Genomic DNA, 25267 nt, shown 5'->3' on the forward strand with positions numbered 1-25267 from the left:
CAGCGGTTATTAACATTCACTAACATGAGCAACACCCTATGGCAAAACCAGAGTCAAACTGATTGCATGCATTCATGTCAAAACAATGCACTGAAAAGAGTTCCATCACATTTAACAGGCAAATAATAATCCATCACCATGGAAAAATAACTGACGTGGAATAACTGGGATTATATTTTTAGAACTGTAAACATAAATATTTTTAAATCAATAAAATAATATTTTAATATTTTAATCAATGTTGTTGACTTTGTTACTTGTATTGAAAAGTGGTATATAAATAAATTATTATTATTATTATACATTTTATTATTATTAGCATTATTATTATTACAAGAAAAACGTCCCAGCGCGTGTTTGGGAACAACAAAAACGCTACTGTACTGCAGTCAGTATTTGAACGCCACACACGACACGCCTCTTTTCATGATCACTGGCATTCCCACAATGCAGCGGGGCTAAGTATTAACATGGCGTCAATGGTTGCTGTTTTGACCAGGGCCGTGGGATTTGAAAAACATTATTTAGCACAGAACCATGGAGACAGATAATCATTGATCCAAAATCAACTTTCGAGCTGGAAAGTAAGTAACATCTTAATCATGGTTGTTTTAAGGGTTGAAATGTTGTTTTTCTATCTTTTATGACTTGCTGCTGTTTTGCAAACTGAGTGCCAGTATTATTTATCTCCCTTTAGCTAGCTCAGCCGGACGACCGCCGGGGGCACAGTGGCTAACATTTTGTGGACAGCTAACAGCAAAGAGTCTCTAGGAAGTCAGCGTGAATCATTCCCAGAGCACAAGAAACAGCTTTTAATGGTGAGCACATTAATTGATGTGTAGTGCCTGCGTGTGTGATGCCCTCTCCCTCTTCGTCTCTGTTTTGGAAGTTGGGCTAACGTTCACCCTGGTGTTATGTCGGAATCTGGTTCCCTTGCAGTTTCGTTTTTCTCTAACTCGAAACAAACGTTAGCAGAAGTGTAAGTCCGAGCAGACGAGTTTGTGATTTCCAAATCGTCCCGTAACTTAACACAAAATACGTTTACGGTAAAACAACAGAACCGACATTATAAGGGTTGATGTGCGGGATGCAGTTGGAGGGGTAGACAGATTTCAACATAACAGCTGGGACATCACTGTACTGCCTGCTTCGGCTCTGACTGTATGACATGTAAACGTGTTACTGGTGATAAGTAAACGTTAGTTTCGTTTTGACATAGACTATTTGATAATCAGTCAACTTCTACAGACATAAAAAAACTCAGATGTAACAGGCTGACAAAGACCTACAAAATAACAGTATTTACTAAGGGAATTATCATGTCAATGACGTGAATGAAACAGATTGCAAAGTTGTTTCATAATTAAAGGTCTTGCCTCCCACGATCAGGCCTGCTTTCTGCAAGTACAATGTTGCAAATCTTCTGCACTCTGGAACCCAGCTTTTCAGGAGCCAACTCCACTGATGCCATGATGCTAAAATGAAAAATAATTAAAAATGGCCAGATGTTTTAGGCTCCAAATGTATTTATTTATTTAACCTTTATTTAACCAGGTGAGTCAATTGAGAACCAATTCTCATTAACAATAACGACCTGGGTGAAAAGGCAACACAGGTGGCATGACAATAAATAAAAACAAAACAAAAACAGATAGGGCATACAGAGAAACGTAGAAACAGGACAATACAATACAAAATATGACAGGAGTGAACAACTTAAAAGCAACTTAAAAGCAAGTGCAGTGATGTTGAGTTATGGGGTGTAATACGTTTTTGAGAAAGAGAGAGGTCAGCTTTAGGGATTGTTGCAGGTCATTCCAGTCGTTTGCAGCGGGGAAACTGGAAGGAGGTGTGGCCAAAGGAGGTCCAGGATTTTAGTTGTGATGATGTTGATAAAGTTACTTGAGTGCAGGCTACGGTTTGTGCTGTGAAGTTTGATTAGTGACTGTAGATATAACAGGGTTTTACCAGTGAGGGGATTTGTAAATGAATAGAAACCAGTGTGTTTGTCTGCGAGAGTGAAGTGAAGGCCAAACAGTTTGTGAAGCAACAAAGAACAAAGAAGTGTGTCTGCTGCTGGGTAATTGTTGTGTTAATAATAATTTGTAAGAAGATTCACCAATTGGTTATAACATGATTTGAGTGCAGTCTCATCCTGGACTAACTCCAGTACATGTTTACATCACAGTTAGAAACTCTACTTACAGTTCGTACTGACATCCAACATTTTAACTGGATATCTACATCTAAACCATGTTCCAAATTATTGTGCAAGTTGCATTTTTGTGAATATTTTAAAAACTATGTCAACAGTCGTTTTCAAATTTCTTAGGAAGTCAGATAGTGAATATATTTCTTCAACTGTGTGGTTAAAAAGATGTTTTTCGGCTGTATTTTTAAATAAATGCAGAATCTGTAGAAATGAGTGTGCCAAATTATTTTGCAAGTTGGTGATAAGAGGATATAACTTGTGAAAATTAAAAAGTAGGCACCATTTTTAATGTTCTATTGATTGAAAAAAATAATATTTAATACTTACTACAACTTTATTCAAACTTCAACAAAAACTTCAAACAGTTTTCCTTACATTTGTATACAAAATAAAACTGTTAATGTCTTTGAAACATTTCAAGATTTTAAAATATTCACAAAAACTTGCATAAGAATTGGAAAACGGTGTAGAGCTTTACAGGTGAGAATGGTGTTATATTGAATTTTAGATATTCTAGTGAGCCAGTGTAAAGAAGCTAATGTAGGAGAAAGATGATCTTAGTTCTTGTCATTCGGAAAGCATTTTGAACCAGCTGTCAAGACTGGAGAAGAGAGATGTTTTGCAGGAGCTTAGTAAGAGGAAATTGCATGATCCAATTAAAAAGTAAAAAAGGAATTGAGAAGTTTTGCTGCATCGTTTGTGGATTTACATGATTTTTTTGTGATGTAACATAAGTGAAACAGGCAGTTTCATGTGATCATGTGGCAGTTGAAGGACATTACCTGATAAGATATAATTCCAAGGTAACTAATGATGGAGCTTTGTAACAGTGTGATTTACGAAACGCCTTCTGTTCAGTGATGCACAGTGGAAAAAAGAAACTTTAGGTTCTTTTGTTAAGCCAAGAAAAATACTTCCCCCTTCCCTTTTGGTGAGTCTCTGCTTTGGCTCTCTGCTGGTTTTGGGTGACATGTATTTATAAACTTTCTCTCTGCTCTGATTCAGAGTCCCTGGTAAAGCCACAGACTTCTTGCTGCTTTATGTGACTACCTAAAGCACTATTTGGCTACTATCTTCATCCGAACTATGTAATCACCTACAAGAGGAACATACACCAATCATGACATTTTAGCACCCGTTTGAAAACTCTGCGCATGCTCCCTTTTCTTCTACATGTCTGTTGATGCTAACATGATTTTGCTCTGTAGATCTGGAGGATAAACAGGTTAATTAATGGACAGAAACTGATCATCAATTAGTCATGTTTGATAACAGGTTTAAGTGTATCATTTATTAAAAACATTTTACAGGAATAGACATTTTCCGAGGGCTTGTGACTTTTGAGTGGGTGGCTCTAGAAGCAATTCAATCCTATAAATTTGAGTATTTGTGATGAAGCGTTTTACACCCACTTCATGAACTGAGCCATGCATGATTAAACACAATCTTTAGTTCCAACCATAGACTGTATAGATAATGGACGTAGTATCCGGGACGTCACCCATCTTTTTCGGAAGCGCTGTTTTGAAGCCAATCGTCAGCAGGAGCCATATTGTAATTGCTGAACTCAATATAACTGCTGTCGAGCTAGTGTGAGGTAAAGAGGCTGGCTTTGAACCTCCTCGCCAACGACTACAGGCAATTCTTGCGGACGGAGGCTGCCGCTTGGTTCCAACCCTATACGCCAGGATGCGTGATATCTGGTTTTTGCCAATGTGCCTGAAATATCCAGCTCATCTTGTCTGATTGCCAGTGCAGATACTGTTATACTCACACATGTTTTAACTTTACAACCCAGATGTTCAAGTCTCTAAAGTAGTGGAACTTCTGCACTCATGTTGGGATTAGCCAATTCAAACAAAAAAACTCGGCTTTTCAAATGTATTTTGCAGTATCACAAAACTTCTCCAAGTTAAGTTGCATTAAAAACATGCTGTGTGTCATTGCTGCTGATGTCTTCATTTGTTTTAAAGGTCTTGCTGATATTACTGTGCAGTCAAATCCTCAATGCATTGAGTCTATCCTTTGAAAACAGCATTTAAGATTTGAAATTAACAAGAATTAGATTTATCAAAGAAACCATGGCCCGCTCTGTCTTTGTCATTTATGCCATCATGTTTTTGGAATTTTGTGGAGGTGAAGCTTTTATTTATTTCACAAGATAAGACATCACTCTTGTGGCTTTATGTTAGAGGAAGTAGCAGCAGTTTAGTCATTTTTTTCAGAACACACAAAGTTAAATGGTGAATAAATTCAGTAGCTGAAGCACTAGTGTGTAAGATTTGCCACATAACAGCAATCAGAACTTTTATGCCCAAGTACTTGTATTTTTTGCAGTGAAAAGGTTTTCCTTTTCTAGACAGTTAAAGAATTGAGTATTCTCTTGGAAAGTAGATCACTGTCTTCAAATTGTGTTGCATAAAAGTAATATGGGTGTATGACTTAGCGAATCACATGCAAAGAAAGTTGGCACTTGCATCTGTTAAATTTGCTTTACCTGACCTGTTTGAGCAAGACTAAATGTCGTCTAACGCTTCTCTTTCCTTTTTTTTTCACCAAGACTTTAGGTGGCCAGCTTCCCTGGTCAACCTCATCACACTGTTGACCCCACCAGGGACACAAACAGCAGGACAATAGGAATGGATGAGTCCAGAAGCCCGGGAAAATCAAGCAAACAGTCTCAGCCCAGAGGGGCCAAAGCTTTGTCCAGCGAGAAGTCAAACAAGGAAGCTCCTGCTCAGAGGGAGGGCACCAAGTCTGCGCCCCGCAGACAAGAAAACGTCACCGCTGCAAAGGATGAGCACAATATAGGCAGCCAGGGAAGCCGCGGACCAGGCAAGACTTTCACAGATACACCCCTGGACAAGAGGAGAGGACGACCCTCCAGGCTGACTAGACTGACTGGAAGGACAAGTTCTGGGGAAAGAGGGAAGGGAAAAGTGACAAGCCCCCAACAGCAGCTGATGGCACAGGCTGTGGACTCCAGGGCATCTCTGTCTGCAGACAACAGCCCTTCAGCAAACAGAGAGACCAGCCCTCCTGCAGCACTGGGCACACCTGAGAAAGGTCTTACAGAGAGGGCCAAGAGTTCCACTGCAGCCCATGCAAAGGAAAGATCCCATGGTGGGTTAACAGGAGGCTTTGAGGTACAGATTATTTAGTCTTCTTCCATTAATGTATCTCTAATCTGCTTCATCTTTGTTGATGTTAGGAGTGAGAACTGCTGCACTGATGCATCAGTCTGTTGAGCAGCGCACAGAGAGGAGGCTTAGTGTGGAGGACAGCCCCTTGACAGACCAACAGCTTGGCCTCCGGCAAGCAGAGGAGCGCCTCTACAGAGACTACATCCACCGACTGTTGAAAGTAAGGAAAAAGACCCATCACATGGTACACTTATGACCCCACTGATCTAAGCATCCATCATACATCTCAGTCAGATCATTTTATAGAGAAATAGAAAAATGTGTTTAAATAACTGAACAAGTATCTTTTATTTTGATATAAGAGACAAGTTTAGAACATTTCAAATGTCTGCAGCAGATCTTTAAATCATACAAAGTGAGGATAAATTAGATGGCCTTGTGTTTCAGTCGGGTGCATCAGTGTGAACCGTAGCTGCAAAACTGTGTCTTTGCTCAATAATAAGAGTCTTAATATGTCAGAAATTGCAAATACATTTAACAGAATCCAAAAATTGTATTATATTTAGATCTAGTAGTGCTGTAGTGATGTGGCGGTGATATTATTATTAGCCTGTGCTTACAAATTCAAACAGTCTGTTTCTTGCCAGCTGTCCCACGTTCACTTGGCAGCTGTGTTGCTTTATCTTTGATTAACGGTTCAGTTTCTCCCAGTTAGCTTGATATTATGTTATTTATTTATGCATTATGCTCACCTCTTGGTATACTTGTTTGTGTTGGGGATTGATCATACGCCGTCAACACTGGCCCTTTTATATGATTACACCGACTGACACAGTTGATACCAGTGTCATGGGACTGCTTAGTGAGATCACTTTAGTCAGAATCATTGAGGACACATACTAAAGGTTTGTTGGATTTTTGACATGGTGTGTGCATCTGACGGAGTTAATGGTCGTGATTATGTTTCGGTATAAAACAGAAAAAAATCCAACTAAGAATATCTAGATATTGTGCCAGAACTAATTGCTTTTTTTCTTTGATTATTCAGCAGTCTCCGGAGTACCCAACCTATCAATACTTATGCAAGCTCTGCTCCGTGCACATCGAGAACATCCAAGGAGCACACAAACACATCAAGGAGAAGAGACACAAGAAGAACATAATGGTATGTTGTGCTGCCTCTAATCCCAGACCTTGAGCTCTATTAACACTGATCTGAACAGGCTTGGTGTAAAGTATTAGAATGATGTATTTTGTGTATTCTGGTCGTGGTGAATCAGGAGAAACAGGAGGAGAATGAACTGCGTGCCCTGCCGCCCGCCTCTGTTGCCCAGCTGAAGGCGGTGGACGCAGCCGTCCTGGAAACAGCCACAGTGTACGGGATCTCAGAGGAGGACTTCGAGGTTCGGAAGGCCGTGGTTGGCAGGATGGAGGAGATCATCAAGAGGCACCTCTCAAGTATGCTGGTCCTATGTGTCTTATAATTATCAGGTGCTGTTTGTAAGTCTTCTGAGTGTGAAATATGCTGCACATGCTCTTTAAATGAATCATCCTCTCTTCTTGGTTTTTGCAGCTTGTGGTCTCCGCCTCTATGGTTCATGTCTTACCCGATTTGCCTTCAAAACAAGTGATATCAACATCGATGTCACCCACCCTTCCTCAGTAAGTCTGATTCACAAAATAATGCTGCATTTTCTCTAAACACGTAAAAAAGACATAGTCGACTGATATCAACATTTTTTTTTTCTCTCATTACTTTTCAGATGACACAACCTGAGGTCTTGATTCAAGTGCTGGAAATCATTAAGAACAGCTGTAAGTTTCAGCATGTGAACTTAAACTTTATCTTAATCAGTACTTACTTTGAACTTGCATGAACTTCTATTGGTTTAAGTGTAGAAGTAGAACATTTTCTCAGAGCACACTTTATGGACATTCTTAATTTGCTTTGGTTTTGAATTTAGATACAAACATTGCCCCTTAAGGACCTCATTTGGATGGATTGTGCATTTTTGTGTGGTTGCAGTTTTCTGTAAAACACCCTAAGAGGAATAACTCTTTGTTCAGCTTTCTATCAGGTAATATATTGTGTTTCTCTCTGTGTGTTTTCTCCAGCTGAATATTCCGAGGTTGAGTCTGATTTTCATGCCAAAGTTCCTGCTGTCTTCTGTCGGGATGCTAGCAGGTGAGAACAAATGATGCCTATTTCTGGTTATTCTTTACATCTATGAGTGTTTTTTGTTAGTTTTCTGTAATAAATGTTTGAATAATTTGTCATACACGTCCAGAAAGTGACTGTAGGGCCACATTAGTGAGTTTTTTCTATGACTTTCTATTGCTAATACAGGAAAGTAATCCTTTTATGACTGTCTTTTAGTTTGGTCATGTGAGGCAGCAAAGTCAGCTGTGTACCAGAGTGTTTTGTGTATTTTTGTTATTGCACATATCAACTTAATCTTCCATGACCTTTAGGCCTGTAATTCCCTTACTCAATAACAGTCTGCTCAAACTTTGGTAACCTCATAAAACCCTCTACCAAAACAAGAAATTCCATGCAAAGCCTTCAGGGTAGAATAGATTTATTTTTTCCTGTGTTAATCATATTTTTTAAAAAGTCTTCTAATTTGCTGTTCAATTTCAGTTTAAGAATGGTTCCTTTCATTAATTTCTATCCTCCCTTACTCTGTTTCTGTGCAGTGGCCTGATGTGCAAAGTGAGTGCAGGCAATGACGTTGCTTGTCTAACCACCAATCACCTGGCGGCCCTGGCAAAACTTGAGCCTCGATTGGTTCCTCTGGTGCTGGCCTTCCGCTACTGGGCAAGGGTAAGCCTGACACCAACAGTGACTCATTTTATTTAGTAGTTTTATTACCAACACCTTCATCCCTGCATAAACAAGACATATCTGACCCATATGTCAGGATCGCTAAAAATCAGAATGAGATCGTTGTTGCAAACTACAGACTTCTCTTTGGATCAGTCATGAAGTGCAAAGATGTAAATGCAGATTAACTGTAAGGTATTTTTCTTTGCATCACTGCAGCTGTGTCACATTGACTGCCAGGCTGAAGGTGGCATTCCCTCCTACTCCTTCGCCCTCATGGTCATCTTCTTCCTGCAGCAGAGGAGAGAGCCCATCCTCCCTGTCTACCTGGGCCGCTGGGTAAGAGAAGTTAAAGTGCCATCAACCATGTCCACTTTTAGGAGCAGATGGTGTTTGTTCATGATGTTTCACTGAGAGCAGATCCATAAAGTCCCAAAAACTTGGTTAAGAAATCCTCCTGCTGCTCTCGAGATGATCTGTTAGTTCTTTTTAGCAATATGGTGATTACATTGCACAATACCAAAGGAAACACAATTCTTTCTGTCAACGAAAGAGTTGTTCTATTTTAGTGTCCAGCATTTACCAGCAGAAACAGCTTCTCTGCAATGTTTAGATAAGTGTAGGTGGGGACTTCTGTTTTTCTGTAGTTTTACTTGAGAATAATGTTCTTTTCTTCAGACTTACATTGTCCTGAGAGAGATGATCGCAGGGTAAAGAGTAGAAAAGATGTCAATAATAATAACAAAGGTTACCTACACGTTTTAAAAGTCATCTTTTGGACATTGTTGGATTGGAAAGCTGAAGACAGACAGGAAGTGTGGGTGGAAGAAAGGGAAGAATGATGTGCAGCAAAAGGCTGAGGTGGTGGTTGAACCAGCAGCCACTGCAACAAGGAATTTATCGTCTGTGTAGGATCACTAAGCTAAACAGGCACTCTTAAAGTTGCACATTTCAGATAATACACATCAGGCAGCTAACCCTCTGTGGTTAAATTAGGGGTGTGGGATGTGACAGATCCATTGTGAAGGATTACAATATGTCCACAATCTGCAAATCCAAAGTGATTTGTAATAGCAGCACATTATGTTGTCATCCTTTGTGCTCACACATGGACCCATGTTGACGTCCTTTATAATGCAGACCAAGCACACATCAAGTTTTAAAAAAAAAATCACTGCCAGGTGTCAATTGTTTTGTTCCAAAACCTGCTCTGCTGCATCGGCAACTACACTTCATCAGCTCCTGCTGTAAATCCGTACATCTCAGCAGAAAATAAAAAATTCAAGGTCTTTTAAAACAAAATAGGTTGATCTTTTAAATTCTTAAACTCCTGTAAAGTCCATAAACAGCCAAGGACAGCAGAGTGGGTGTAGCAGGTGTAATAGCAGGAGGTTGGTGACTAAGCTACCAGGTGTGGAAAAAAAGTGCGCCACACCTTGTTCTGGCACTGAAGCTTCTGCAGAGAACAAAGATTCTATTTCTGGAGATGAAACTTTTTATTTAATATATCTGTAGGTTATTTACCAGTTACCCACGCCCACTATTGTTAAGACTAAGTCATAAAAGTGACACTAGAGGATTACCCACAGACGATACAAGAGCGAATACAATGAGATACAAGCATCACTGAGAGAAAAAGTTATCAGGAGTTATTTTGCTAATTTTCCTTGATGGTGTTTGACTTTGACTTTCCTCCTTCAGATCGAAGGCTTTGATGTGAAACGTGTAGACGAGTATCATCTTACTGGAATCTCGCTGGACATGTTCGTCCGATGGGAGCACAGACCTCAGAGCTCTACGGACGGACGAGGGGAGAACCGGAATGAGGCTAGAGGAGAAGGAAGAGCAAAACCGGATCAGAGGAAACCTGAAGATGCTCATTACTCTGAAGGCCTGGTGAGTCTCAGCACACAGTCACATGGTGTAGAAATGATTACCCGTGTCAGATTTGACGTCTTTATTGTCGCCATTCTGTCAGACTCGGCTGACCTTGGACCTCAGAAAAGGCGTGTCCCTGGGCCAGTTGTGGTTAGAGCTGCTACGTTTCTACACGTTGGAGTTTGCTCTGGAAGAATACATCATCAGCATCCGCTTGAAGGAGCTCCTCTCTAGGGAAGGGAAGAACTGGCCTCGTCGCAGGCTCGCTATTGAAGGTAAAAGTCCCCTCCTGTTACAAACTCTTCTTTCGGTCTGGAGAAGTCATGGAAATTGACTCTGTGTGCTCTTTTTTTCTGAGTTTAGATCCTTTCGCCCTGAAGAGGAATGTGGCGCGCAGCTTGAACAGTCAGATGGTCTTTGAGTACATCCAGGAGCGCTTTCGTACGGCTTACAAATACTTCGCTTGTCCTCAGAGAAGAGGCGCTGCTGGGTGTCAGAGAAGCAAGAAGGCAGGGAAGCAAGCTGCAAAGTTGGAAGGGGTTGAGAAGGCGGAGGCTGCTTGTGTAAACAAGAACGAAGATGATGAGGACAGTGAAAAAAGTCTGAGCACTCAGAGGGGGCGGAAGGAGGACAAGGAAGATGACAGCGAAGATGAAGATGGTTCAGATCCGTCCAGAAAGAAGGATGAGAAGACTTTGGATGCCAGTCTCATGGACATGGTTCTCAGTGAGGGGAACAAACCTTCCTTCTCTCCCAATGGCCTGCTGGACAGCGACAAGGAGGAGGAGGAAGAGGGGGAGGAGGAGGAAGAGGGGGAGGAGGAGGAAGAAGAGGAGGAACAGTGCAGTGTTTTAGAAAAAGAAGGACCCATTGCATCAAAAGATCTGCACTACATATTTGATAGGATGATATTTACTGGTGGAAAGGTAATCAGAATTAACACTGTGCGTTCATGTTCTCTGATGTTACTCAGCATGTAGTCTGTCTCTGTAGTATAGTAAAAGTAGGGACCATATTTCTGAATCTATATTTGAGAAAGAAAACATTTCTCATGTATGATAGAATCAAATGTTTGTTTTGTGCTGATGTATGTAATTCAGTTTAAAACAGAGCAGTTCATGATTCAGATGACTTCAGGCAAAGTTGTAGACCTCCACTTTCATAACTGACAGATTGGCTCATATGTAATGACATTTTGGAGCTATACATTATGCCGTTGTTTTTGCGCTCAGTTCCTGTAAAAGAAGTCATGTGTCCCTGATTATTTGATGAACGTTTTTGTGTTCCAGCCTCCCACAGTGGTTTGCAGCATCTGCAAACGGGACGGCCACCTGAAGGACGAGTGCCCTGAAGACTTCAAGAAGATCGAGCTGAAGATTCTGCCCCCCATGAACGACCGCTTCAGAGATATTCTGGATGGCCTCTGCAGAATCTGCTATTGTATGATCCTTCACATTCACATGTATATTGTTAAATGCTTCCTGATTTGTTGACACAGAAACATGATGTTTTTTTTTTATTTAATTCTTAGCTTGCACCCATTTAAAAGTTAGCTGTTTTCAGATCACAGGAACTTTGTCATACTTATAGGAACTGTAGGAACCCTCCCCCTTTTTTATTGATGCCACACCCCTTAAACTTTGAACTATTTTATAGCCCTGTTTAGAGGAACCTTTTTAAGCTTCTGTTTCACAGTAGGTACTACTAATAGGCTAAATCAGTGAATTGACTTATACTTGCAATGTGTGACTGAATTTCTGTGCTGCTGTTTGCAGATGAACTGTCACCCACACATGCAGAGCAGCAGAAGAGGGAGCAGATCCTTGGCAGCCTGGAGAGGTTCATAAGGAAGGAGTACAATGGTGAGCATCAGGACTGAACTAGTACACACAACATGTTTACAATGGTGCTCAGAGCCTTAAATCATTAATATTCCTCCTATAAGGTGAACCAAGCCTTTTTTCAAAGGTCTGAACTGTTAGGTTTGTTTATGAGACAGATTTAATTTTATTTGTCTATTACGCCAAATGTATCTACACTTGTGTCTGTTTGTTGTTCATGTAAATGTCTTGAGCATTCCTCAAGTTTAAAACCTTCAGCCGCAGTTCCTGTTCTGAAAGGCACTCATTGTAAAAACATCTGCTGTAATTTTTGCGTTTTATCACCCCAATCTTACCCAGATTCAGAATGGACGGAGCCCCCTGGTCATTATTTGAGAAACCAGTTTTGGTTTTATCATTTCTGAACATAAAAATGGGTTTCTGAAAGTGGATACAAGCTTCTTACTTCATCCACAGATAAAGCTCAGCTCTGCTTGTTCGGCTCCTCCAAGAATGGCTTCGGCTTCCGGGACAGCGACCTCGACATCTGCATGACTCTGGAGGGTCACGAGACAGCAGAGGTAACCAAACACGCACATGATCACTTGATGTCTCTGGCTTCCTCAGTGAAATGACACATGAGTAACGATTATATTCTCTCACTAAATCCTACATACAGAATCTGAATTGCAAAGAGATTATTGAAGGTCTTGCAAAAGTGCTGAAGAAGCACACGGGTGAGTAAACCTTTCACTGATTTTTTTATTTTTATTGCTTTTGTACTGTCGAGGAGTGAATCTGACTGACTTGGCTTTGCAGGTTTGAGGAACATCTTGCCTATCACAACAGCTAAAGTGCCTATTGTGAAGTTTGAACACAGACAGAGTGGTTTGGAGGGAGACATTAGCCTTTACAATACACTGGTGAGTGAATGAGGCCCTTAACCTTCTTACAGTGTCATAAAGTGCTTACAGTTCTTGCTCATAAGTGAAAGTGCCGCATCTATTGACTCAAACCGCTCGTCTTCACAGGCTCAACACAATACAAGAATGCTGGCTACTTACGCAGCTCTGGATCCACGTGTGCAGTTCCTTGGATACACAATGAAGGTGTTTGCAAAGGTATTTAAAAAAGGTCAAAACTGATCAAATAATAATTAATTAATCACAAAGTTACAGCAAAGTATGCAGGTTTGCATAAAATGTATGTATTAAAGTTATGAGTAAAAACTTTTCTGGATTCCAACAGTACTCACAGTCTCTGACGGGACGTTTCCAAAAATATAACCAATGTCTACATCATAAACATTTACCCCATCAAGACAGAGCAGCATGATTTCTGCTCTATTTTGTTAATGGAAAAATATTCAGTTTAAGGCCATTCAAAGAGCCAAATGTCAACTGTAAATGAATGGAGTGTCCTGTTAAAGTATGTCTGCAAAACATTTTTTTGCCGATGCCGGGCTCAGATTACTACTCTCATTGTCATTAGAGGTCCCATTGAGATGAGCCTTTAGTTAAAACAGGCATTACACTTCAAAGTCACCACATTCCACTGTTGAAAAACGAATTTCCCTCTCAGGAGATGGGAGTTGTGTCTCCTGCTGCCTTTATCTTTATTTTTTTTGTATTATTGTTTGATTATTGCTCTGTAATCTAAGCATCTTTGTGCACACAGCGCTGCGACATTGGGGACGCATCAAGAGGAAGCCTCTCATCTTATGCATACATCCTGATGGTGCTTTACTTCCTACAACAGAGGCAGCCACCAGTCATCCCCGTCTTGCAGGAGGTAAACGATCATATTCCATCACATTAGAAGAAACACCTGAAGCATAATGTGAGCGGCTAGTCTCATTCAAACACCATTGTTTGATTTTTATTTTAGATCTTTGATGGGAAAATGGTTCCACAGCGGATGGTGGACGGCTGGAATGCCTTCTTTTTTGATGACCTGGAAGATCTGGTGGGTCTTTTATAAAGTTATTCTTTAGCTCAACCTTGCACTCCTCTGGGACTCTTTTTATTCGTATTTCATTATTTGGCCTCATCTTAATTTAGTATAGCTCTCCTGGGTACTCAGTGTTTTCTTCTGCCTGCACAGCGTCGCCTTCTCTCCGATCTGCAGCCGAACACAGAGTCAGTGGGAGAGCTGTGGTTGGGACTCCTGCGCTTCTACACAGAGGAGTTTGACTTCAAGGAGCACGTCATCAGCATCCGCCAAAAGAAGCGCCTCACCACCTTTGAGAAACAGTGGACCAGCAAGTGCATCGCTATCGAAGGTACTCATAGATTGTCTTATCCCTTAACCTTCAGCTGCAGGTCCTTCTCTTACTCGCTTGTCTGTTCTCCTCCTCAGATCCCTTTGATCTGAATCATAATCTCGGTGCTGGAGTTTCCCGAAAAAGTAAGATAAGCTCACTTCATCACAGTCAAAAGAGACTTCTGGTGTCAAATTCTCTAAGATGTTATTTTGATGGGTCAGAGGCCTTTCTTGCAGCGTTATAGTGTTTGATATTTGATCAAAGAAGCACTGGTTTAAGTCTTTTCATGTTTTATAAGGTAGAGTTCTCTGCGCTCTAGTTGTTAAATGTCCTTGCTTTCCTCCTTCAGTGACTAACTTCATCATGAAGGCTTTTATAAACGGGAGGAAGTTGTTTGGAACTCCGTTCTACCCGGTCCCAGGCACTGAAGTGGTACGTCACTCATGGCTCACCTGAAGTGCATGAATGATTTAGACTTAATAATCCATCTTCTCTTGAGTCCTGAGGAAACTGTTTGCTGTTAAATATCTCTCTCTTTTTTATTCTCTGCTGCAGGACTACTTCTTCGACTCTAAGGTGCTGACAGACGGCGAGTTGGCGCCAAACGACAGGTGCTGCAGGATCTGTGGGAAGATCGGACACTACATGAAGGACTGTCCAAAGAGGCGCAGGTTGTCCCCTATTCATGCACAGACCTATTTCTCTCACGTTGGTAGATTTCCAAGAAGAACCAAGAGACATTACTGACGAGTAATAAATATCGTATACATTTGCATATCCTTCTTTTTGTGTTTCCTCACGCTGAAATGAGTCTTTTTAGAATATGCATCAAAAAGTGTGTTTGAAATCTTACAAAAATAATAATCTAAAGACATTACCACGCTTATATGAAACGTTATATTTTTTCATGTTTGTCTTTTGTGCAGCTACTTTAAGTGCGATTACCAACCCTATCCCTGCAGGATTAGTTTTACAAGACCTCATGTCATGTAGAAATGTCACTATTCTACACCTGGGAATTCCTGCACATTCTTATAACCATGCCAGTATTTCCTCAATGTACCTCCAGATGTCATGTTTAAGGCTCTTTAACATTTGTGTCCCAACATATTACTGTCGATAGTCCTCGTTTTAATAACATTTGAGCCTGTTTAACACATTCCTTACACAACACTACAATAAATATTTCCTATTCAACCATCAGAAACTTAACTCTGATTGGTTAAAGCGCGTGTCTCCATGCTGCATTGCGTGCTGCTGATCTTGACCAGGACACTCTTGTAAAAGAGATTTTTAATCTCATGGGGGTCTCCTGGTTAAATAAATTGAAATAGATAAATAGCATCATCAGCCTCTGGAAATTGCTCCCAAAAATAGTCCAAGCTTTTATTCTTGCTTGTAAGTTCAGCTTCTATATGTATTTAACTTGTAGGAATGCAGAAAAAATTGAAAATAGGGTTGCAAAGGGGTGGAACACTTCCGGTAAATTTCCAGGGGAAGTTATTAGTGGGAATTTATGGGAATTAACTGGGAATTGAGGGCAATTTAATGGAAAGGTATCATATCCAAGCATAAATATTTGTTTTTTTATAAGCAGACATCCATCCAAAATAATACAATTAAAAAAGATTTATTTGTAAGTAGAACTTTATCAAGTTTTAAATATTTTATTGAACAATCAATTCTTTCATTGAAGAACAATAACATGAATGTTGAGTTAAATATTATTCATCCCCCCCGACCCAACCCATTCAAAATTAACAAAAATGCAATCCCAACAAAGTCCCATTCAAAATGTTAAATGAAAAAGCATCTTCCCTCAAGCTTCTCAAGCCTAGCCTCTGCAGGATTCTAAAAATCATCTGTGCATGTGATGGAGGAATGCACAGGGCATGTAGGGGGCGTGGTCTCCATAGCCCTGCTGTAAGCAGTGTGCTATGTGCATGTGTATGATAGCATAGATATTCAACTGTACTTGCATGAAATCTGGGTGTTTTAATCAGGATTATGCTAAAATATATTTTCCCCAACTATATTTAAGTTCCCTATTAAAAGCCAACCTTTAATTTAGTAAATTCCTGGATCATTCCCGTTTATTCCGAAAAATTCCTGTTAATTCCCATGGAAAGTTTCCAACTTTGAAAATTCCCAGAATTTTGTAACCCTAATACACAAGAGAGAAGAGATTTCTCAAAGGACTCCTATTTTCCTGTTGTTAAAAGAGATTGCAGGTAGATTAGACGTGTTGTTTTTACTTCACAGTGTACATATTTGCACATTCTTCAGCTTGCAAAGAACTGAAGAAGTTGCTATGAATTATTGAAGGTCCCTAGGTAATATTAGTAATGTGTGTTGAGCTTGATTGTTGTTTGTTTTTATTGGCTAGTTATGCCATTTCCATCTAACAGCAGCCACACAGTAAGAAAGTTGTGTTAAGTAACAACTTCTCAAATTTTATTCTGTCATTTTAGCTTAAACCAGACTTATACTATACTTTTAAAGACTTTAAATATTCTCCAACATCAGCTCAATGACAACCTTGTGTTTTGTATTTAAACCGTAAGCACTGATAAGCAACTTCCAACAAATGGTAACAAAACACAAAGTAACAAAAAGAGTCCTTCAAATGTCAGCAACTTTGTGAAACCCGAAAAGAAGAGAGATGCAGACACTTTATTTCCTCTCACAGCTATCAAAGTAGGAACAGAGAGCAGATCCAGAGGAGAGTTAAACAGAGAGACAAAAGTGTGATTGAGATGAGAGACTTCAGAGAGGACTAGACCAGCAACAGCAAGAGAAGTACAGATTCCTGGATCCCCAGCTGAGTAACAGAAACAATGAGCTGTTTATTCTGAACTGTTGATACAAGTTTTTAAAATGTAAATATTTGTTTTTCAAGCCTCACAGAGGACTTTGGTTAAATCTGCATCATTTGAATTAAAATTAGAGTTTCTGTAGTGCAAGATGTTTACTAAGTTGCAGTTTGAATTGTAGTCAGAAGTTTGTAAGGAGAGCCTTTAGCTTTGTATTTTTTCTTTCACACTCTTGTACTGCATGTTTCAGGTTTATTCAACCCTCCTTCTTGTGCCTTGAATGTTTTCCTCTACCAGGATTAAAAAGAAGGAAAACGATAAAGACGAGGACGTCAAAGAGGAGGAGCGGGAGCCAAAGGACAGACGATGTTTCCAGTGTGGGGACACGGGCCATGTAAGGAGAGACTGCCCTGAGTACCGCCACCTCAAACAGAGGACTACCGGAGCACCAGGTACACATAACCTGCCTCTTTCACAAACACTGACTGTAAAAAGAGACCACAACACAAAGTATTTCTGCAAGAGGGTGGTGAATATAACATCCAAAATGTCTTCTTCTTCTTCTTCTTCCCCAGCTCCTCATATGGTACGAACTATAGTGAACTCCCAGTCAGTCCCCATTCCACAGGCAGCTGCTGACATCCCTGGGAGGACCAGACAGCCCTCTGAATGTGTGAGTACAATGATTACGCATCACACAGAAGTCGGTTCAACAAAAGGAGAAAATTCAGAACTTTGTCTCTTTAAAAATGACTTGACGGAAAAGGAATAACTGACAGTCATTAATTGTGAACTCATCAATGATACTGGTTCAACATCACAGATTAAATTTTCATGGTGCACTGAGTACAAGTGGCATCATTTTTGGATTCTTTATTCAACATTTCAGCATTTATTGATGTACAAGAAGTGTCTTATAGTTGTGTCTGTTCAAGTATTTTGCATTGATGTCTTAAAATTCTAGCAACAAATACTGGTATTATTGACTTCTGTTTATGCTGTAAAAATGTTTTTAAAACAAAGTTTCCAAGTATGGTTGTTTTTCTCAAGTCACTGTATTGTTCTGGGATTTTTTGAAACAATTTTGAAGAGTAGATAAATCAACAAATTATTTTATGGGGTCCAATACCATAGAAAAAAACATTCCTCCATTGTTTTTCGTCTAATCTGCACCAATATGACTATGGAAAGGTACTATGACGGCAAACACCACACTGCAGTACTATTCTTTACAGAGAGTAGAGTTATAAACAATATTTAACATTGTACCGTGCCTGTGTAGCAGTAATGCTCTGCTTCACGAGGTGAGAGTATAGACTGTGGAGTCAAGAGTTGATATTTGTGCGTATAAGGAAAATTGGACGTGGATACCTGGACTCCACAGTCAGTTTATCTCAGTCTGCTCATAACTCAGTCAGCCTTTGTAGTAATGTGACAGACTTTGGTTGTTGATTTCTGACTTCATTTTTCTCATCAGTCTGACAGCCGGCAGACTCCACCCTACTCCCCGCAGCCAACGGTTGTTCCCCAAAGTTCCTCCCAGTCCTCCAGCTCCTCTCAGCCCTCCCACAGTAAGACCAGCTCTGCCGGTCCTATGAAGCAGCCCGCTCACCCCCAGGTTCCCCTGTCTCTCTTCAGCTTCCCCACCTCTCACCCGAGCCAGTTCCACCCGGCAGCGCTCACCACACTGGGGATTCTTCCTTCCCACCAGCACCAGTCACATCACTCCCAGGGGCAGCCTCATCACCCAGTCCACATCCCCTCCACTTCCTGGCCCATCCACGGCCCAGTCCTCACCTCGTCCTCCCCCACTGCCCCCTCCCCGCCTGGCCTGAAATTTGCCCTGCGCTCTGCTTCGGGGAACGGGAGTCCCACGGGCTCGGGGGGCAACCACGGCCCGATGAATTTGAACGACCCTAGCATCATCTTCGCTCAGCCGGCGGGGAGACAGCTGGGCATCAGCGGGCCTGGACGGGAAGGACACTGGCACAACCACATGGCACAACCTGGGGCACTAATGGGCAATGGCACTGTAGTCAAGTCAGGTATTCACTGGGTGAACTTTTGTGGCACCATCTGTGTTTCATTCTGGCTTTGTGTAGTCCTGATTCTTTGTCTTTACAACAACAGGTACAGATTTTAATTGATTGGTAAACTGTGTGTATAGATTTGATTTAAGTCCCAGTTAACAGTTCTTATTACAACAGCAGATTTATTTACTTTTCCAGACAAAATTAAGCATTAGGCAACAAAAATGCATTCCATCTGTTGCGGGTCCAGAAGTCAAACAATCGTATTTTACGGCTGCTTTTTAACATTTTAATCAATGACACGATTACATTTTAAATCACGAGATGCAGAGTGAAAAGTTACCCATTCAATTCTGATCATCTGCCAGACACTATAAATGTTTAAGTATACCAATCACATATTTTAATACAAGTACACTGAGTCGTTTATTTAACCAGGGTTTTTTCCGTTGAGATATTCTTCAAGTGAGTGCTAGCTAAGACAGCAGCGTGAAAATTGTGCATGGAAAAAACACCAGACTATAAAGAGACAAGCTAGATCATAAAAGAATTAAACAAGTTTGACAGATAATTGTAAATATAAAGTTGGATTAGTTCTTCCATGATTCAAAGCATTATTTAGTTTGAAGACCCTAAAGTGACATTCTGGATTATGTGACACCCTGCATGATCGAAACCAGGTGTTGAATTGTTCTCTGTTCTGATTTTGTCTCTGCAGATACAGGTCACCCAGCCCAGTTTGTAAATGTGAGCCAAGGCTCTCGGTTATGGGAGCACAACAAAGCACCGCAGTACGCCCTCTCTCCCTCCTGGCCCTACAGGATGCCCCAGAACTTCATCCAGCAGGGCAATGGAGGCTACCAGCCCGGCAAACCCTTCGTGACCCAGGGTAAGACAGGATGAACTTTGTTTTGAATCATGAGGACAGATTCTTCCAATGTTTCAGTTTCACCTCATGATGTGCTTTTCTGTTTTTATTAGGTTCTGTGGTGCATCCAAACCCCAACTTCCCACTGGTCCCCCACGTCCGACATCAAGTAAATCTGAATTTCATCCAGCAGAAGAAGTGAACTCGCGTCTCCTTTTAATTAGATTCATGGTCAGTAACATAACCAAGCGAAATGATTTACTCTCAGCATCATTTGATCACCAGAATTTTTAAAAATGAATTTTATCATTTTTGTACAGTTTTTATGTTTTGTCTCATTACATTGATTTGTGATACAAATGTCAAATATTTTAATACCCCCATTTTTGAGGGGGTCCAAAAAAGTGTTTTTATTTTATGTGTAAAGTAAACAAGGAAAAATGTAAACCTTTATTTTTATTAGCTGTATTCATACTTTGCTTGCCAGAAGATGAAGGCTTTGAATAGACGTTTGTTTTAAAAACAATCTAACATGTCACCCTAAGTACGTAGTGCCAAAAGCAGGGATAGCAAGAAAAAGGGAAAAACCTTAAATATTAAAAAAAAAAAGCTCCAAAAAAATAAAGAAAAAAGCAAACTATCTCTGTCTGGTGTGGGTTCATCTCATCGTATTGTAACCTCAAGTATATGTTCTATTGATTCATTGTTTTAAAGGTGTAGGTGCTTTGCTTGTTTCTCTAATCTTGCGTACTTGAGCTTGAAAGCTTAGAAAAGTTTCACCCATTAATGGTACAGGAAGTGTCCTTCAGTGAAACACCAAAAGCAACATAGGTCTTGGTTAGGGCAAAAAAAAAAACTCACTCTTATGACAATAACATTAAAATGAATTGTAGTCCTCTGAGCTGGGGCCTGATGAGCTTGGCTCTGGTTCCTTCTTTACTTTATCGATCCACAGTGTTCTCATACTCCTGGTGTTCTTAGCTTTGTCCTTGTTCAGCTCCACTGAAGCTGCAGGTGAGAGGAGAGCATCTTTAGTTATTTCTCCGTGAGCAAATACAGACTCTAAATATGCTGCACCTTGAAACTGAGTTCATCGTACCGATCGCAGGGCTGCTCCGTGAACGCAGAACTTGTTATGAATTGGAAGAGACTTTTGTAATCAATCTGTAACAATAAGAGACAAGACTGAGATTAAGGGTAAAAAGTCATGAGATGAGACTTGGCTACATGAAATTATTTTGTGTAATGCACTTTTCTTTCAAATCCTTTGCAAACATCAAGATTGATGAAAAGACTTCTGGAACAGTTATTCTGAAATAGAGAATGCTCCGTGCTGCATTAAATGTGAGCTCCAGGCTTCAGCCCTTCTTAAAATTGCAAGCTTACAACTCCACCAAGAGGAGAGGAACAGGAAGAATCACATCATCACATCTTCGTACTTTCTTAACGACAGCATAATATTGGTGTGCAAGTATGTGATTTCACACAGTGTTCAGGTGTTGCAGAAGCACGAGAGCTTAACACACACTGGGAGTTTCACACACTCTGCCCTGCCTGCTCCATCAGATTACAGCGATCTCTTCTCGCCTCCTTAACACAACTGTGTTAATACGTCTGATGCTGGTACAGCAGTGATCACGCCTCGGTGACATTCATATTGAAGGTGAGACATCAAGAGGGGCCTACATTTCTCACCTTGAATCAGGAATATGAAAAGGAGACTACAACTATGGGGTCCCCAAATATAAACTTCTGTAGATGAGCAGTGAAAACCAACACATCAACGGGATTATCAAGCGGGCGAGTGAAACATGATTGTGTCATGTCTGCATTTATCTTACCTGTACTTTTTTTCTCTTTCTTACGAACATCATTTAATGATATAAATTAAATTCTGTTATCTGAGGAGGACCTCTGGATTCAGGAGAAGTTTGACTTTGCAAACAATCAACTTTTTTAATGCTCAAGAGGGAAATGTTATCTTGGTGAGTTATAAGGAGGTTCATGATTAATTTGGATCAAATGCTTGCTTACGTACAGAAGCCCAAAGCAGACATGATGCATCCATACATTTTCATAACCAATTATTTTTTCCAGTTGCTTTCTCGAGATTTTAACGCATTTCTCAAGGTAACAAAGCTGTTTTTTTCTGTTACAAGTGATTCACTTATCTCAGTATCTTGGGATAAGAAAGCTTGTTTTCTCATTAAAACAGTCTCATTTTTGGCGATCTTAAAAACAATACAATAGTCTTGTCGCAGTCAAATTCCAGACCACAATGCAACGCTGCACTGCCCACACTAATGAGTAAAGTTCAGTCTATTAACATAGTTGATTTATGATCATCTGTTGTAAGTTGAGATCTTTTGAATCAATCTAAAATGGAAGTATTTAACACAACTGAGGAAACAAAATAAGATGTGGATGCATGTCAGCTTCAGACTTCCATACTTAAGGGAATTTAAGTTTGAAGTTTTGCAAGCAAGTTTCTTTTGTAATAATCTTTTTATTCATTCCCCTAAATTCTATCTGTTGGATGAAAAAAAATGACAGTCCTTGAAAACTAAAAGTGACATGCAGAGTTGGATAAGCATCTCTGTTGTCTGTCTTGTGAAAGACTATTCAAATAAATGCCATTTAACAAATAGATTAACACTCAGTCATGTTTCCATATTTACCCTGGTTGTGTTAAAAAAAATCATGTTTGAAAATACATTTATTTATGAATGCCTACTAGTCTGTAATTGCTGACTTACCTGGACTGGATCATGTTTGTCAGAAAACGTCTGCAGAAGTAAAGACAACGTTGGTAACTTTAGAGGAACGTTGTGTTTCAGGAACAGGTGAGTGATGTCGGATTGATTCAGCGTCCCACAGAAAGTGAGGTCCAGAGTCGTCGCCTAACTTCTTCTACTGATCTCAGGGCAGAGAGCTGCCAGTCACACAGCTTGCCTCTGACAGCCAAGGAGAGCTCAGCTTGACCTCTGTCCTCAAACGCACCTTTCTGCATAAAAAAACCCCCAGTGTGTTTATCTGAAGTTATAGCTGCAATGGTGCAGATATGCTGCTGGTACATTGGAAACTGATGAAAATGTACAAAGGAAACAGAACCACAAGGTCTTCTCTGTCACTTTGCTTTCATTCAACAAGAAACAGACACTTTTTTTTACACATCATAGATTTTATGTGAATGAAATTTAAAGCTTGAACAGAAAAAAGGTCTTTAATAGCAAAAGCTAGAGCTTCAATTTGAACCATGTTCTTCAATCAGCAATTTACTCCAAGAGTTAAAAGAACGTATGATTATGTAAAAGTCTAGTGGTAAGGAAGGGATCTGAGAGATTGGTCCAATGTTTAAGACTAGACTAAAATTATATTTGGACATTTTTAAAATTGAATTTTGTCAGCTAGGTATTAGTCTTGTTGTAGCGGCAACAAATAAATACTGTGTTGAAGATCCAATGTGTTCACAGCTAAATAATCTTGTTTTTTAGTTGAACAATATTCAAACTGTCAAGTAAGCAGAAAAGTTTCTTGTTGAATAAAGGAGGAAAACCAGCTCTCCATCTCCTCAGTGTATGATCTTTGTAGCTTCAACTCTGCTTTGTGAGGGCTTATTCTGTCCCTCACATGCCTGTCAAATTCTCAACTACATATATGTCAGAAATACCTGCTCTGTTGTCCCCAGGTCTTTAGCTGCTCGTTTTGAATCATGCTGAATCTTTGGATGAATGTAGGACCGGGAGCGATCACCAGAGGGCGCCGTCACACAGAGTCGGTCAGGAACCTGCAGGACCATCCCGTGATCATCAGGTACAATCTTTCAAGAAGGTGCTACAAAATATTAACACTTAAAATACAAGATTATTATGTCTTGTTTGTTAACTGTGGACTAGTTCTCTTACTGCTAATCATTTATATACACAAACTTTTAGCTTTGAACTGCTTTTCTACCTATTTAGTAACTGTTTGTTTACTGTAGGATTTTGACTTGAACTCAATAGATTGTTGTTGTTATTGTAGTTTATTGGGATCAGAAGTAAACTACTATTTCTACTCCCTGTTTTTGCTCAAAACAAGCCATTTTGACCAAGAGAAGTTAACAGTCAAACCTGGTCTATTACGGCCCAAAGTGCACATTCCACCCTCTGCTGTGTGAGTCTGTCAGACTTGGTCAGCATCTCGTTTTGTTTTTCTGGAAGTTTCATGCAGTTTTCATCAAATGTAGGATTCCGTTCTGCGTTTGTCAAGACTCCACTCTCTCTGTTTGGGAAGAACATCAGATGGTAATGATTTTATTTTGTACAATACATTTTTAAGCTGCTGTTTCTTAAAGCTGCTGTTGGTAGTCACAAAGTACACATCTGTTCAGAGAGAGAGACTTCGAATGTCAACACTATCCCTCCCAACCAGATTTCCTCTTAGCCCCCCAACACAAATCAGCATGTGCAAGTCATGATAGTGCCGGACTCATAACCAATCGGAGGACGTAGTAGGGGGCGCCCCTTAACCAATCAGGACAGAGGATTGGAGATTAGCTATGATTGGTCTGTCATAACGAGGGAAGAATTACATTGCTTGATACTAAGGCATTGGAAAACGCAGAGATTTCACAATAGTCTCAAATTACTTCACTTACTGATGAGTACTGATGGGCATTATGACCTTTTCTCCAAACCCAGCAGAAAAAAAGTAAACTTTTTTACACCATTCCTACCGACAGCAGCTTTAATGCCAGAAACAGCAGCTCTAAGCTAATACACCATGGAAGTGAAGGTGGGCAACTTTCATTCGGCCAGCAGGGGGAAATTTCACCTCCTGCAAAAAAAAGCCTAATTGAAAAGAGGTCTGGAAGAATATGATCCCACTTTGGTCTTGGCTTATTTCCACAGTAAGAATTCTCTTTGGTCTCAATCTTCGTAACAAATTACTACAACATGATGTTCACTTTGCAAACTTTGGTCAATACAGTTAGTAAAACCAAAGTTCTCCAAAAAGAAAACACTTCAACACAAATCAGCATGATAAGAGTGAACAACAACAACAGCAACCATGTTTGAGGACAACTTCTTCAGAGACTCTGCACTCTGTTATAAAGGGAGCGGCGGGCTTCATGACCTCTGCTGCAGCCAGCCACTAGAGGGAGCTCTCTAGCTTGGTAGCTGTTGTGCTGACATTGATTTGATACTGTCTGTAGTTACAAACCTTTTCATTCCAATATCCTCCCTCTTGACTTACAAAACAACATGACGTGAACTAAAACACCAAACTCAAAAGCAGTGGAAACTAAATGAAATTTTGGTTTAGGAGTTTTTTCCCATCATAATTGTCTGTATTAGGGACTCTTGAAATACAGAAAACGAATCAAACAAAAGCAGTGATTTAAAAAAGAAACACTTAAAGCTCAGCACACATT

The 25267-nt window shown here is 40.2% G+C and overlaps 1 protein-coding gene and 1 long non-coding RNA gene across 5 annotated transcripts; one reads left to right on the forward strand and one right to left on the reverse strand.

Moving 5' to 3' along the window:
* Nucleotides 1-442: 442 nt before the first annotated feature.
* On the forward strand, nt 443-20491 carry tut4 (terminal uridylyl transferase 4). Of its 4 annotated transcripts, none has more exons than XM_034705657.1 (31): nt 443-584; nt 698-818; nt 4773-5335; nt 5424-5575; nt 6404-6520; nt 6636-6813; nt 6929-7017; nt 7119-7170; nt 7471-7540; nt 8053-8179; nt 8399-8518; nt 9881-10075; nt 10158-10332; nt 10421-10983; nt 11347-11497; nt 11833-11919; nt 12355-12458; nt 12557-12614; nt 12697-12800; nt 12909-12998; nt 13555-13668; nt 13765-13842; nt 13981-14158; nt 14236-14283; nt 14490-14572; nt 14696-14811; nt 17251-17405; nt 17529-17626; nt 18431-18998; nt 19702-19872; nt 19965-20491. In XM_034705657.1, the coding sequence occupies exons 3-31, from the start codon at nt 4852-4854 to the stop codon at nt 20051-20053; spliced, it is 4614 nt and encodes a 1537-aa protein (XP_034561548.1). In that variant the 5' UTR covers nt 443-584; nt 698-818; nt 4773-4851; the 3' UTR covers nt 20054-20491. The 4 variants fall into 4 exon arrangements, with proteins under 4 accessions (XP_034561548.1, XP_034561555.1, XP_034561563.1 ...); XM_034705672.1 differs by having other exon boundaries at nt 445-584; nt 18431-18524; nt 19965-20460; XM_034705664.1 differs by lacking the exon at nt 698-818.
* LOC117828557 lies at nt 19128-24139 on the reverse strand. The gene is made up of 5 exons (XR_004634433.1): nt 23964-24139; nt 23522-23638; nt 22608-22855; nt 20951-21015; nt 19128-20859 (listed from the first exon to the last, which is right to left on the reverse strand). It is a non-coding gene; the product is annotated as an uncharacterized LOC117828557 (long non-coding RNA).
* Between the last annotated feature and the right edge of the window lie 1128 nt (nt 24140-25267).

The sequence above is a fragment of the Notolabrus celidotus genome, chromosome 2 (genome assembly GCF_009762535.1).
Source record: "Notolabrus celidotus isolate fNotCel1 chromosome 2, fNotCel1.pri, whole genome shotgun sequence".
Classification (NCBI taxonomy): Eukaryota; Metazoa; Chordata; class Actinopteri; order Labriformes; family Labridae; genus Notolabrus; species Notolabrus celidotus.